Consider the following 16476-nt stretch of genomic DNA (forward strand, 5'->3'; position numbering starts at 1 on the left):
CCACAGACAGTGTGTGTGTGGTATGAATGCTCTTTTCATCTGATTATTATCTGCCTGTCTGCTCAGTGGAATGAATGCCTGCAGAGTTCAGCATTATGCTCAGAATGAAAATCTGATGTTTTTGATTTCAGTATGTGTGCACCAGTTTTTCCCTTTAAATGTTGTCTTTCTGTTTTCTTTCTAAAGTGCCTCCAGAGAAGCCGGTCAACTTGACATGTTTGTCTCGCAACACGAAGGACTTGAGGTGCAGGTGGAGCGTCGGCGGTCTGGGCGAGACCCACATCCGAACCAAATACATCCTCAAGTACAAGCTGAGGTGAGCGTCTTCAGACCTGCTGCAGGCGATCAGCTCGTCCAGCATCCCTCAGGTAGACTAGCAACAAACGTAGCTGCTGTCGGTGCATTTAGCAACGTAAACAGCTGCAGGAAGTTGTTTTTCTGGTGTGCAAATATGAATCTGTTTGCATTTTCAGAACAGCAGTTTAATTCTGTCTTGTGTTTACATCCAGGTGGCATGGAAAGGAGAAGGAGTGTGAGGATTACGGCTCAGGAGAGCAGCGTTACTCCTGCTACATCCCCCACAACATCGCCCTCTTCACCCCCTACGAGATCTGGGTGGAGGCGACCAATCAGCTGGGCTCGGCCACCTCTGACATCACCACCCTGGACATCCTGGATGTAGGTGAGTGAGGGTAGATTGACTCAGGATGTACGTTACTTGTTTCCTGTAGGTTAATCAACACAACTATTACCTCTTTTCTCCTCTTACATTTGTTTGTGATCTCCTGCATATGGCTCACACACTTCTCCTGCAGAGAGAGGTTTAGTTTTTATGGTTTCCTCTGTCCAAGCTGCTGCTGCTGCATTATGAGTTCAGGCTGCTGTTCTCCTACATAAACTGCTCCGTCGTAAAACTTAACTGCAGCGGAGCCTCTCAGGTGAAGCTCCACAGATTTCTGAAATGGCTTGTGATGTTCCTCGAGTTTTATCCGGCCCTCGTGTCAGAGAAAGTCTCAGGGCCTCCAGCGAATTTTAAATGCGGCGTTTATTACGAGCAGCCGAGCATCCTTCCTCCGTTAATGGTCCCAGATATCTGGGAGGCTGTGAGTGGGCTGCAGGAGAAGGAGGCGATGCCATGTGTATGATGCATTACGCTGCCACAATAACAACAACAATAAGCTCTGAGAATATTTGTTCTGGCTTTAGTTTTCCTCTTTTTTTCCCTTGATCTGAACAAATAAAGTGCGTCAGCTGACAGACAGCGTCACATACCGGCAGCGAAGGAGGTCAGAAACAGGAAGGCCTTTTTACAAGACGTTTAATAAGTTCCTTCCTTTGTCTCTCGTGCTCTTTATCTTCTCCTCCATCTTTTTCTTCTTCAAAGCACTCCTTTGATGCGGTAGGTAGGTAGGTAGGTAGGTAGGTACGTAGTTGGTTTATTTAATGCTGCTCTCATAGGAAGCACAGTCTGACCTGAACCAAAGCCTGCAGCCAGCTGGGCAGCAGGTGAAGACCCACCAAAATCAAAAGAAAATGTTTAAATGTTCCACTTGCTGATTATTCTAATGGAAAGTTATGAACTCTATATAAACAACATGAGCATGTTCGAAGCAGATGGACTTCTGGAAAATAATTGCTGAAAAATTCATTCCTTTGCATCATCGAGTGCTGTAGTTATTGCTGGCTGTTCTTGTAGATGTGGATGGACACTAATGCATGTGTTAACCAATAAGGAATACTGTTGTGGAAATGCTGCTTGTTAAGATAATGAGCGAAAACACTTTGGTGGGTCGTTGGTAAATTTATTCCTTAGCAACTAGGAAGAGACATGAACAGAAGCTTCTTTATACCATGACAGTGAACACAAAACTCGTTCCCACTGACTTGATTCAAATAACTCCATATGGTCCGATTTCTGCACCATAAAGAAACTCGAAGGCTGCGCTTCCAAACTTCATGTTTTTCTCTTTACTTATGTCCATCTTGCAGCTGCCCTTACAAAGTACATACTGTTCCATGCAGTATGCAAACAACTGCTTCTCCTACTTCAACCTGCGGTGTGAAACTGGCTGTCGTCTGTTTCTGTAGCTTGTTTATATGATGTAACTATGCAGAGGATTGTGATGCAGAATGACCAGAACAGCATGCTGGCTTACAAACTAGATGTAGTAGGATGTCCAGGCATTTCTGGCATACTACATGTGATGTACTAAATCTTTTTCCTGGCGTTCTGTATAGAGTATAGCTGTATAAATACTGGAACTCTGGCTGCTTTTTTCTCTCCCACTTTTGAAAGACAGAACAGCTTCCTGGATAAGTAACGGCATCCCTCTGCGGCTTAGTTTATGCCGTATATTAGATGAGAATGCAGTTTCTTTAGACTTTCCTCAGAAGACCTGAGATCACAGCCATGTGCCTCATCACTGAATTCAACCTAAACATGAGCATTTTGTTTCTCTAAAATGAAGAACACATATGAGCAATTCCAAATAGATGATTAACATACAAATACCTATGAATGATACAAATACAAGGGCTAGCAGTTGATTTCACTTTCATGGCTGCTTTAATGTTTTGGGTTTTTTTGGTCTCTTGAAGGTTCCACAGTAAAAACAAGAAAAGCACTATGAGAGTACAGTACTCCGCCAGGCTGCTCAGTCTGCAGTGGTGCAGTTGTAGTAGAATCGCAGTCATATGATCATCAGCAAGGAGCTGATGTAGTGTTCACTTGTCATGGTTACAGTGACGACGTGCCGCTATCTCACAATAATACGGAAACCCTTAACAAATCCATGGATCCAGACTATAAGCTGCATCACTGCCAGAATGTAATGAGGCGGTCCTTGTGTTGTTTCTGACCTTCCCTGAACACAGATTAACATACAAACGTAGGCCGATCGTCACATGACGCCGCCGTGTTCCTTGGCGGAGTCATAAAAGCTGCTAAAAGCTCAAATCTAAATTAGTGGGAAGCTGTGATGATGAAAGTCATATTATAGGTGTAATCACAGAATCCTGTTAAATGTTGAATGTATTTATTTGTTTTTCTTTCACTTACTGATTATTATACAAGTCTATATGCATGTTTGTTTACAGTATTTTATTTCTTTCAAAGTTATTGCAGTGACAGGGTGGTAAAGACGAATAAAGTATTTTACTGAACCACGTTTCCTTGAATATTAAAATATTATTGATCAAAATCAAAGTGGCAGCAGCAAAGATATCTTGAATTTCAAAAACACTGGATCCTACATTTCCCAACTTTCATCTTTCATTAGATATCCTTTGACCAATATATTCTATATGCTCATGTACATTACCAGTCAAAGATTTGGACACACCTTCTCATTCAGTGGTTTTTATTTAATTATTTTCTACATTGCAGATTAACACTGAAGACATCAAAGCTATAAAAGAATACATGTGGGATTATTAATTAAACAAAAAAAGTGTTAATCTTCCGTATTAATCTACAATGTAGAAAATAATACAGATAAATAAAAAGCATTGAATGACAATGTGTGTCCAAACTTTTGACTGGTCGTGTTTGTGAAAATCCACGACTTATTTTGTAATGTAGGTTTTTATTTTAAGTAGACATAACCCCTAAGACATCATTATGATTATTCTCTGTCTTGGTGAGTTGATGGATCTTCAGAGCCTTTTAAGTTAATTGATCACAAAAATGATCATCTTTAATTTCTGAAATTACCTTCTTGGTGTAAATCACACAAAACTATTTTCTCTTTTTTATTACTTTGCATGATTACTAATGAAGTTCTGACTTTAGCAGTTTGGTGGTTATTTTTTTTAAATCATAGATTTCAGTAAAGGAAGTGTTTTCTGGAACAGAGAGGAATTTATAAGCCTAACGTGTGTAAAAGAGTCTTTGGTTTCAGGGGAATTGTGTGATATGATGCTTCTTGTCTGCTCTCTGTGTTATTTCCTAACATTCAGTGTGTTTTAGCCCTTTCCTTGTCATTCAGACCTGCCGTATCTTTGCTCTTTGTGCTGTAAACCTGCTGTTTTCTAACTCTGTAATGTTCGTCCTTCCCCCTGCAGTGACCACCGATCCTCCTGCCAACGTTCAGGTGAGTCGAGTCGGCGACCTGGACGACCAGCTGACGGTCCGCTGGTCCAGCCCCCCCGAGCTCAAGGACGTCCTGTTTCAGGCCAAATATCAGATCCGCTACAGGCTGGAGGACAGCGCAGACTGGAAGGTGCTGCACACATCCAAACACCTTCTCATAAACCTGCAGAACAGCAGCAAACGCTCTCCCTCTGTGGCTGCTGCAGGATTATTTCAGCTGCAGCATCGACTGATCCATGAAATGATGAACACTAAAGTTTTCCTGCTGCTTTTCTCTCCTCTTGCTTTCATTACAAAGCAAAGCTCACTCCTGCATAAAACCCTCGACTGCCGCCAGCAATTTATAACTAGTAAATTTTGAAATGTGGCTTTGATCCAAAGTGCAGAAATGGAGCTTTTAGAAACTGTTACTCCTTCAAACTGTCTCTTCGATGTTTTCTGGCTAAAGCTTCTTATTATTTCTGCTCTCTGTATGTACATAGAGTATGAGTCTGAATTCCGGATGCTCTATTAAATGAGAGGATTAAGCAAATAATATCTAAATGCATTTGGAGCCACTAATATCCCGACTACATTCAAGAGGGAAGCAGAACAAAGTCAGAAAAAGTGATTATAAAATATCCTTTTAATCTGTGCTACAGATTTGTGTAGAATTGTGCAAACATCTTAGACACTAAAAGTAAAGTGAGGACGCTTTCAAAACTAATGCTGTAATGTGTTTTTTTGTTCAACCTGGCACGTAGAGGGAAGTAAACAGCCAGATGGTCGCAGATGAACCAGAGCTGATTGCGATTTTAATGAATAATAGATTTTTGTGACAACAAAAAGTAATTCTACGCAAAAGGAGGAACAGAAAACCGTGGATGCTACTCAGAATAGGAACTTAACAAAAACAGCATTTCTACCTGGAATGTTTGAATCTGCTTATGTAATCTGTATCACAACAAAAAAAACTCCAAAAAAAAGGTCATTTCATCTCAAATCATCAGAGGCCTTTTGCTCAGCCATCTCTGATTTTCTTTTCGGCCAACTTTGAATGGCAATATCTCATGAACTGTTAAAGATAAAAGCCTGAAATGTTCACTGTTTTTTAATCGTGTTATTGATTGATAATCTGCAATATTAGACAAGTGGCTCATATAAGCTTTGATTATGGATGAATTGAAATATGAACAAAGAGTGAAGCTATCATGAAAAATCCAATCTTTGAAAACAGATTAACAAAAAAACTGATAATGCAGCAGTCAGCTGGTGATATTTTCTGAACAATATGTAGCTGCATATCACATTAATACGAAAGAAAACAAATAGTAATACTTTCTTTAATTCCAATACGAATGCCTTTGTCATTGTGCAATTAAACTGGATGGCTATCCTTTACACCGCAAACAGCATAACAATATAAGAATAGGGCAAAGAATATATTTACACAGAATGAAGTAAAGACAGTGTAAACTGTATATTTACAAGAATAAAATAATAGTCAAAAATACTGTCAATTAATAACAAATACTTGGTAACAAAAATGAATATAAAGCTATTTTTGTTGAACTTTTATAACTGATTGAGCAGGTATGACAACATGTACCACAAAAATGAAATCATCTGGAGTTCAAAATAGTTCCTGAAATATAACTAATAGAGCTTTTACTATTTCTATAAATGTCCGTATTTTATGCTATAAAATGTCAGGCAAATCGGGAATAATCGAGCCGAAATTGTTCTAAAAAATGTATTTTGACCCCCAGATGAAATTCCTACCCTACTGTATCTGCGCTCACTCACCAGAAACAGAATGTACTGTGTGTTTTCTGTCTGTTCATATGTTGAGATCAGGCCTCTGTTTGGGTCAGAACATCCTTGTTCTTGTTGCTGATCGTTGTTTTGAGGTCATTTTAATGCTCCAGAATGATGTCGATGCCTCTCAGTCGATATATTGTGTGAATCTAAACATCTGAAATGCATCAAACTTTTGCACCAAATTGTATAAAATTGTTGCTGCAGATATTTTTAGCTTCATGCCTTTGTGGCTTCTCCTACAGAACTTTGTCATTTCCTCTGTCAGGTGGTGGATGATGTCGGTAATCTGACATCATGTCGGCTGGCGGGTCTCCAGCCTGGAACTGTCTATTTTGTCCAAGTGAGGTGCAACCCGGTCGGCATCTTTGGCTCCAGGAAGGCTGGAATCTGGAGCGACTGGAGCCACCCGACTGCTGCCTCCACGCCCAGCAGCGGTACGTACTTTACAGAGGACATGGCACCTCCAAAAAACACCAAAACATCAGGGATTCTTTGCTATAATTTTAGCATTTACAGGCAAAAACCATCAGTCGGAAATCGGCTTTTTGGAGACTATATAAGCAAAATAGTTCTTTTGTTTTCTTGACAGGAAACATAAAACCCACCAAATTAGAACTGAAGTCTTTCTTTGATGCCCACAAATCTTGACCATCTTTTCCTCTCAAATAATCAGCCTTTCGCTACTAATTAAAGTCAGAAAAACAACGTTCTTTATCCACATCTGGAACAAAAATACCCAAACCGCATGTGACCCAGAAGAAACTAAACATCAATAGCCCAGATACCTCGATAGAGATCTCCTAGCAGAGGATTAGTAGGAACTGCGGAGAGCCGCAGGGACATTTGATAGATTTTCGTCGTCAGCTTCAAAGATTGATCAAGTTAAAAAGCTGCTCATCTGTCTGCGGCACACGAAGGCCCTATAAAGGCTGAGTGGAAGCAGGTTGGGGAGCAGATAATGAGGTACATGGGTTATGTGGCATTTAGTCCCCCGGAGGGAGGAAGCTGTTATCAGGCTCTGCCGTTTGACATGAAGAATTGATTGTGGCAGACGGCAGAATTCACCACAAGAAGCCAAATGTGGGATGTCACCTCCACAGTGAAGGACTTTAAACTGGGAAACATGTTTACAGAATCAGTTTGGGAAAATAAATACCATGAATCATCACAAATGTTCACTGAGGAGATCATTTTCCCTTGAAGTTAATGAGACATGCAGAATTTTCAACGTTAAATTCATTTTTAATGTGGAACCAGAGCATGTGAAAGGAAGAGACTGATGTCTGCTATAGAAATTGTGAAATTGTACCAGATATTTCACTCTGCTTTTGATAATTTATGACCTACATATTAACCCTCCTGTTGTCTTCATTTACATGCACCAAAAAATATTGTTTCCTTGTCTGAAAAAAATCCAAAAATTCAGCAAAAAAATTCCACAGATTTCTGAAAATTTGCAAAACCTTCGGGAAGAAAATTCCAATAATTCCTTAAAAGTTTCCCTTAAAAGTTTTATTTTAAAAAATCCCCCAAATTTGGCAAGAAAATTCTTTCATGTAATAATATTTTTTTTTAAATAGTAAAAAATCTCCCAAAGAAATCGCAAAATTATCTAAAGTGATTACATATATATCAGTAAAACTTCTTATATTTTCTTTAAGAACATTCAAAATCAACCAAAATCCAGTGAAATTCGCTGGATTTTGGTTGATTTATTTTTGTGAATGTTCTTAAAAAACATTTTTTTACATTTCTTTTTTCCACCAAAAAGTGTTCAAAAATATCCCAAAAATGTGGAAATTTTCACTGTTAAAATATGTTTCTTTTCCACATTTTCAAACTTTAAAATGGGTTAATTGGACCCGCAGGATGACATGAGGGTTAATTAGATGAATAGAAATCCACCTCTAGCACTTCTGTGAGGTTGTACAAAATTTGATGGCAAATTTGGAATTTTTATGTCTCCGAAATGCCACCAGAAGTCACTGTTTATTCCTCAATTGATCACCTTGTCATTTGCAAACAATATAGCTTTAGAATGCTTGCTTTAGAACAATATATAATATCAAGTATACGGTTATTGCATTTTCCATGACTTTAAGGGATTTGGAGTTATGAAACATGCAAAGGTTCACGACCTTCATGTAAAGCCAGTCATACATATAAAGCTCTAACGCCGCTTCATGCATATATTGGAATAATAAATGATCCGTATTTTCGTGTCGTCATTGGATGCACAGTTACTTTCCTTTATTCCAAAGCTTTCTCATTACAACCCCTTGGATGAATATGCTATCCTATAGATATGAGAAATTAAATATTTGGTTTGTGAAAAGCTCTTTTTGAATAGATGAATGAAATCTATATAAAATGCTATCAGATGTGTTTCTAATAGTTTTGTTCACCTTATTAAAATCACAGCTGTCTAACTGAAAATTGCATGAGTGATAATGAAGCGGGATTTGTCAAACGTCTTCTAATTACTTATAAAATATAGATGGGGATTGCTTCAATTATACCTTTAGATATTCTCTGATTTCCAATCAAATCAAATTAAGGCAGAAATTCCTATATAACATGATATAGTCACTCATATCAACTGAGTGTCAGACTCTGTAATTCAGGAACGTTTTTCAACCTTAACTGCTGCATTTTACATCATTCCTCAAAATGTGGAATCCAGCTTCTCTACTTTAAACAAGTGTAGCTGTACAATATTTCATTAAATCTGTTGGCTTAGCTTTAAAATTCATCTGTATCGTTACTCAGACTTTCACTGCTCACTGAAGTTCTTAAACTTAAATTGACGTTAACTCCACTTCATGTGCATTCAGTGTTAGGTATTTGCTTTGCACAACATTTGTTAAATTAATGTTCATGTTTTGATTAAATATAACACTAAATTATGAAGATTTGAGCTTTTTTCAACGTTTTTAATAGCATCGAACATGTGAAAGTTGAAAATGAGAACGTTTTGAGTAGACTTTTGAGTGCACACATACTGACCTTTACCTGTTTGAGCTGATATTTTACAAAAACAACAACATACTTGAAACAGAACATTACTCAATACGTACAATTTCAGGACCGAAACTAAGTAAAGCTTCAGCCGAATAAAAAGACATAAAAATGTTTTTCTTGAGATTTAATACTGACTTATTTCATATACAACTTTTGGGCTGCTGCTTCAACACAAATTATTGTGTTTTTTAAAAAAAAGCATCAACAGCACTCAGTATTTTGTCATGTTAACGTGCAAATTAACACTGAACTAGAAGCTCAGCTGGTTTATAGGAAAGTCAATAGTCTTCACCATGAATTAAACTGAATACTCTGGCAAAAGTCAAATTATTGTACTGTATGCTGGAAAGGACAGCCAATCAGTTCAATAGTTTTTCAGATAATTCAGTCTGGTACATTATACATTTATTAAAAGATCAGAATCTGATTTATTGGCCAAATTTGTGAACACATACAAGGAATTAGACTCCAGCGTTGTGTTTGCTTTGACAAAATCTTTGCTATCATCCTTGACAAGTCCATAAACAATACGTGACCAGAACACCCAACATTCGGCTACCGGCAGTCGTGTACTCGTGATGCATACATTGGAAAGTAAAATACTTTCCAACGTATGCATCAATATGTATGCACATTATTAGATGGGTCTTTTCTTTCTGTTCTGTTTTGCTATTGTTACGTCCTTTTGTATTAATGTAGATGGACATATTGGTGTATATTTATTATAAATCATGCTCACTATTGTTATTGTTGTTATTATTATTGTTTATAAATGGTAGTATTTTGAAGAAGCAGGAAGAACAGATTTACAATCATTTGAATAGGGAGAAGAGGTGGGATTAGAGAAGTTTCAACTTCTTCCCACTCTGTTTTCTTTTCTTTTTGTTAAAATGTTCAAAATATACTTTCAAAAATCCCCCAAAAAACATAAATCGGCTAGAATCTGTTTTATTGGCTAAGTTTGTGAACATATTCAAGAAATTTGGCTCTGGTGTTTCCTTTACTTTTGTAAAGTAAAGGACACATGCTTTTAAGCAAAGGCAACAGGTAAAAAACAACAACAGGTGTTTACTCTGTACAACTATAAATATATATAAAATAGCATATTTAGAATGATTCAGAGTTTTAGTGCAATATTGCAGTGAACCAAAGTTTATTACAATCACAGTAAATGACAATAAATAGAGTTATTGAACAAAGAGCAGCGTTTGTTGTTTTTTAAAGGGGTTATTGTGTTGTTTTATTGTATGGTGCTCACAACAACATAAATTCACTTAATGTATTCATATAATGTTATAAATTGCCAGTAAAGGAGAAACACGTCAGTCCCATCTGTGCTGACACATCACCTCCTAAGCAGTCTGATCTATACATCTCCTCCTACCATCTCTCATCCTGAGTGTAACCTTGACGCTGTTCTCGCATCCTCCCCCTTCTGTCTCCCGCTCTTCCTTCTCCTCCCCTCCCTCCCCTCCCCCCTCCCCTCCCCTCCCCTCCCCTCCCCTCCCCTCCCCTCCCCTCCATCCTCCCAGAGCGGCAGCCGAGCAGCTCTTGCGATGCGAAGCCCGGCGAGCAAAACTCCACCCTGCGGCGGGAGCTCAAGCAGTTCTTCGGCTGGATCCGGAAGCACGCGTACGGCTGCAGCGGCATGTCCATCAAACTGTACGACCAGTGGCGGGTGTGGCTGCAGAAATCGCACAAAGCACGCAACCAGGGTCCGTGTATATTTTGGCAATTGGATTTTCCGTTCTGAAACGGGTATTGAAAAACAAAAAACGAGTGGTTATTTGATTTTCGTTTTAAAATACAAAAATTAAAATTGAAATAAAAGGCGTTTTTGCTTTTCATGTTCAAAAACGGATATACGAAATTTTAAAAATGCTTTGATTTTCATTTTATATTTAGAATAACAAAACAGTAAAATCAGTAAGAGACAGAAACGAAAAAGGTCCGTTTTTTCATTTTCTGAGACCGGAAGTGGTCATCAGCAAGTGTGGAGCCAAACAGAGTACGGTGCATAGACTGGATATAATTTTGTTTTTGGTTAGTTTTCATGGTCAAAATGAGAGATCAGGTGGCTGATCTTAAAATAAATCAATATTGATTTTTTTATGGAGTGTTAAAGTTTTGTGAAGCCAAGGGGCGGGACTACTTGATTGACAGTCTGGTCTGGAATGATTGACAGGTCCTATGGAGGACGCAGCAGAGATTCTGCTCTCCTTGTTTGGATTAATTCTGATATAATAACTATTGGTTTATTTATCGGTGGAGCAGCAGAACCTTTTCCACAGACAGTTTTCCTGCCCGTTGGCTTGTTCTAACCAGTTTTCTGCCTTCGGCTGATTCTACCAGCAGACACTGAAAGGACTCTGATTGTTCGGTAAGTTAATGTTTATTTTCGTATCGGTGCCGCTTTTACTGCACTTTATATGCAGCTTTAGTGTCAGATATAATGTGTGCCATGCACTCCAGATGTTGGTGGAGTTTATTTCTGTGTGTGTTGACCAGAGAAGAGAGTTAGCATCCGGTAAATATTCGTTTTAATGTTAGCGATGCTAACCGAGCTAGCTGCTCAGTCGTAGCCTGATTAATGCTAACGTAGCATTAAGCTAACGTAGCATTAAGCTAACGTAGCATTAAGCTGACGATGTTTGTGTTGAGTTTCATGTAAACAGCCGAAGTGTGTTGTGTTACTGTAATGTGGTACATTTAGTTAATAAAACTGTTCATGGAGATGCTGGTTGTTAAAATATCTTGCTAGAGGTGCTGAAGCTCAGAAAGTCTGAGATGTTCAGAATAAGCTCATTCTCAAGTCTGATCTGAACTGTCCTCTTTTGTTTGAACTTTCCCTAAACTTAAGAGTTAATGACAGAGCAGCACATCCAGACTCAGTCTCATTTATGTAGAGGTTAAACTTCAGTGTCATTCATTGATGTTAAAGTGCAGTTTTTCAAATGTTTGTTGCACATGCTCCCGACCAAAGCAGTCCAGGTGGAAGACGATGTGAAGAGAAAGCTCCAGAGGATGAATATCATACATTTACGTTGGAAATAAATGTCCTTTAATTAGACATTGTCATGCAAAAGTTGGATTTCCCTTTAATGATGTTCAAATCTTTGTTGAGTGTTTTGTTGATGTTGGTTTCTAAATGTTTTCTGACACTCGGCCCCAAAGATTAAAACCTTCTACGGCTCACAAGCTGCAACAATTCACACAATATCAACTATCTTTCTGACTAAACTAAGATAAAAAAAAAAAGTGAAAAACTGCCTGATTTCTGCATCATGAATGTGAATCTTTTTGGTTTTTATGACAGTAAACTGAATATATTTGGGTTTGACATTTTATAAACCAAAACAAGAAATGAATTACTGGAGAAAACAATCAACAAATTAATAGACAAAGAAAATGTGTTTTCCAACATATATGGCTGAATTACTCCAACATTACAAGATACATACAGTTTTAATTCAATTTTATTTATATAACGCCAGTTACAGGTCAAATTGTCTCAAGACACTTTATTTTTTATATATTTTTTGTCATATTTAAAATATGACAAAGTAAGAAATTTAAACATCTTGACTAATCAAATTTATTATTTAGTTTTTAAGAGACTAATGGACAATTAAAATAAGTTTCTCCACTAAAACTAATAAACATGAGGTCAAATAGAAGGAAGAGTTTTAAATACTGCAGTCCCACGATGACAAGAATAAAGTTTGTCAAGAAAAAGTAAATCTGCTGGTGGATTCCATTAAAGTCCTAATAAATGATAATAAAGTGTGATACTAAAGGTTTGTGGTGCTAAAAATCTCCAAGTAAAGATATGAAGTTGAACATGTGGATGAGGTTGATAAAAGTTGACCTCCCTTCATTTCTCTGGAGCGACTCCATGGATTTTATGGATGGTGGTTAAAGACCTGCTCTTCTAGTGGTCTTCCTTCTAGTCTCTGTAAAAAGTCAGTCCATCCTTGCCGACTTCAACACCTCTTCATGACAAGTTGTTGTGCCTCGGACCTGGTGGAAACTCCAGAAACTGGGGAAAACCCGTGGAGACTCGAAGAACTCGTAGGGCAGGGGAAGGTGTGGTGGGTGGTGGGGGGAGGTGGGGGAGTAGAGGGGGGAGGCCGCCACCCACCTCCCCGCCCACTCTCTGCCCTGACTCCACCCAGACTCCGCCTCGGCTCCGCCCATGTGGTCACTTGAGGAACTACGATGCCAAAGGGACGACGAAATTATTTCTTTTTATCTGATCTGAGGCCGCTCGTCTGCACGGGGGAGGCCAATCGCGTCGCCCGAATCATCTTTTCCCGACCACTCATGTCGCCCGGCCTTTCTTTTCAAAACCACTCATATCACCTGGTCATTCTTTTCGGGACAAATCAGAACCGCCAGATCATCTTCCACCCCTCTGCTCTAATCTGATGCCCGGATTCATATTTTGCCCCCCTCTGATACGCCGATCGCATCGACCAATCACGCGTTGGCGTTCAAATCCCCAGCGCGCCGCCGGCCGCTCTCTGTGTTTACGTTCAGATAAACTACCAGAAAAATACAAGTCAGCCCGGGTGAAACTGGGAAGAAAAACTCAGCTATTTCTGCCTTCAGGAGGTAAAGTAAGCCCAGTATGTCATTGTCTATATTCACAGAAAATATGCATTTTGGTCGCAGCCTGTCAATAATATCAGTAAAGGAATGCTGACGTTACGTCTGTGGCATTAACTGCTTTTCTAAATATAACGGCAAATCTAAGTTTTGCTAGTTTGACCCACTGTCCGGATAATCCCGACAATTATGCTATTATATGCTATGCTATTATAGAATCTTAATGCACCTTAGGTAGTTTGATATAACTTTTTTCCCTACTACCTGTCAAAGTCACTTTAAATCACTAAACTCACTTTAAATCACCCTGCCTTGAAATGTGTAAAAATTGTATATTGTAATTTTGTTTAGTATCCTATAGATTTTAAAATTAGAATTGCTTTTTTACAGTATAGTATAGCAAGATTTTCAGAGTATATACTAACCTTTATTAATATTACGAACCTCCTTTGTTATTTTATGTTGTATGTAAGCTGCTGAACACTTGATTTTCCCTCGGGATTAATAAAGTATCTATCTATCTATCTATCTATCTATCTATCTATCTATCTATCTATCTATCTATCTATCTATCTATCTATCTATCTATCTATCTATCTATCTATCTATCTATCTATCTATCTATCTATCTATCTATCTATCTATCTATCTATCTATCTATCTATCTATCGTGTAATGCATGCTAACTTACACACTTACTTATGCCTGAAATATACTTTCAATTACCCTTTCTCTCTGATGTCATATTTTAATTCAGTGCTGTCATGGATTGCCGATTTGAGATATAAACAGCTTTGCTTGATTGCTGTAGCATATTAACTCTTGTTTTCTTATGAAACTGTAGGCTGCAGAGGTGATACATTAGCCTAATTTGGCCATTGTTTCATATCACACATTTTTGATGGCTTGACATTTTGCCTTGTAGCACTGTTATTTCACAAAAATGGCTTCATATATATAATCATTTTAGATATTTTTAGGATTTTTTTTTGAAGATTTGTACTCATTTTTCAAAAATATTTACAAGAATATTCTTGACAAATTTGGGGGCTTTTTTAAAATAAAACTTTAAAGGTAAATTTTTAAGGAATTATTGGAGTTTTCTTCCTGAAGGTTTTGCAAATTTTCAGAAATTTTGGGAATTTTTTTGCTGAATTTTTTGATTTTTTTTTTTTTCAGACAAGGAAACTATATTTTTTGGTGCCCGTAAATGAGGACAACAGGAGGGTTAAATTCACCAGGGGATTTTGCTTTATGTCCATCAACTGTTGAAATGTGTTAGTTGAGTCACACTGAAGACATAACTTCAGTTGCATGTACATGCACCCTGCAAATGTTGACTGTTGTGCCTCCTGTGACACCACAGGTTCCTCTTGCTCCTGGTGCTTCATCCACCGCCACTGGCCAGAGCTCACATTCATCCACCAGTGATGTGTCAAGTTCGGCACACACTTCATCTGTGGTAAATTTGATCTTCAAATAGTTATTTCTGCATTTATACAATTCAGTGTAAAGCCCATGATTCCATCCATGTGTGTTTGTTCTCACTCTGATTGTATGTGTGTGCTGCATGACAGGTACCTTCTGTCACTCCTCAAATGCCCCTCCCAGATGATGCATTGGCTCGTAAGTTTTCTTCCTTTTTTTTACCTTTAATATTGTATATGTTAATGTTTCTTTGACTGCTAGCAGTTTTATTTACCAGAATGTGTAATTATTGTAAGTTTTTTTAAGTTTTTATTTATTTTTTACTTCTTCCACTGTAAAATATCTTCAGTTGTGTGAAATTGCTTGCTGTGCTATTGTAAACGTTATGGAGCAGCGCAGAACTGTACTGACATTTAGTTTCAAATACATATAGCCGCATACAAAAATTTATACTTTGTCGAAAAAAAATGGGATTTTTCAACATGTTGTAAAAACGTGCCATATGATGAAATAATGTAAAGGAGGCCATTATAAACACTCCAGAAAGGTTTTCTTTGAAAAAAAAAATCGTCATGAATTTTGGCGCAAAAAAACGCCATAGTATACTATGTCGAAAAAAATGCGATTTTTCAGCATGTTGTAAAAACGTGCCATATGATGAAATAATGTAAAGCAGGTTGTGAAAAACACTCCAGAAAGGTTTTTTTTGAAAAAAAAAATCATCATGAATTTTGGTGCAAAAAAACGCCATAGTATACTATGTCGAAAAATGTCATTTTTCAACATGTTGTAAAAACATGCCATATGATGAAATAATGTAAAGGAGGCCATGAAAAACACCCTAGAAAAGTTTTCTTTGAAAAAAAAATCACCATGAATTTTGGCGCAAAAAAAAGCCAAAGTATACTATGTCGAAAAATGTCATTTTTCAACATGTTGTAAAAACATGCCATATGATGAAATAATGTAAATTAGGCTGTGAAAAACACTCCAGAAAGGTTTCCTTTGACAAAAAAAATTCATCATGAATTTTGGCGCAAAAAAAAACGCCATAGTATACTATGTCGAAAAAAAAGTGTCATTTTTCAACATGTTGTAAAAACATGCCATATGATGAAATAATGTAAATTAGGCTGTGAAAAACACTCCAGAAAGGTTTCCTTTGAAAAAAAAATCATGAATTTTGGCGCAAAAAAACGCCATAGTATACTATGTAAAAAAAAAAAATGCAATTTTTCACCATGTTGTAAAAACGTGCCATATGATGAAATAATGTAAAGTAGGCCGTGAAAAATACTCCAGAAAGGTTTTCTTTGAAAAAAAAATCCTCATGAATTTTGGCGCAAAAAACGCCATAATATACTATGTCGAAAAAAAATGGGATTTTTCAACATGTTGTAAAAATGTGCCATATGATGAAATAATGTAAAGAAGGCCGTGGAAAAACACTATTGTACGGTTTTCTTTGAAAAAAAAATCATGAATTTTGGCGCAAAAAAAACGCCATAGTATACTATGTCGAAAAAAAA

General features: G+C 37.5%; 1 protein-coding gene and 1 long non-coding RNA gene across 2 annotated transcripts in view; both read left to right on the forward strand.

Moving 5' to 3' along the window:
• Positions 1–11023, forward strand: part of crlf1b (cytokine receptor-like factor 1b) — an 18046-nt gene extending 7023 nt beyond the window's left edge. Inside the window, exons 3-7 of the mRNA XM_055004969.1 lie at positions 187–316; positions 510–682; positions 4063–4220; positions 6156–6324; positions 10444–11023. Of these exons, the coding sequence (XP_054860944.1) occupies positions 187–316; positions 510–682; positions 4063–4220; positions 6156–6324; positions 10444–10664 (851 nt within the window). The 3' untranslated portion in view covers positions 10665–11023. The remainder of the gene's footprint in view (positions 1–186; positions 317–509; positions 683–4062; positions 4221–6155; positions 6325–10443) is intronic.
• Positions 11024–14705: 3682 nt separating this feature from the next.
• The window catches only part of LOC129347390 (uncharacterized), a 3880-nt gene continuing 2109 nt past the window's right edge, over positions 14706–16476 (forward strand). The window contains exons 1-2 of the long non-coding RNA XR_008599475.1: positions 14706–14981; positions 15097–15145. This is a non-coding gene — a long non-coding RNA (uncharacterized LOC129347390). The remainder of the gene's footprint in view (positions 14982–15096; positions 15146–16476) is intronic.

This window comes from Amphiprion ocellaris, chromosome 2 (genome assembly GCF_022539595.1).
Source record: "Amphiprion ocellaris isolate individual 3 ecotype Okinawa chromosome 2, ASM2253959v1, whole genome shotgun sequence".
NCBI classification, from domain to species: domain Eukaryota; kingdom Metazoa; phylum Chordata; class Actinopteri; family Pomacentridae; genus Amphiprion; species Amphiprion ocellaris.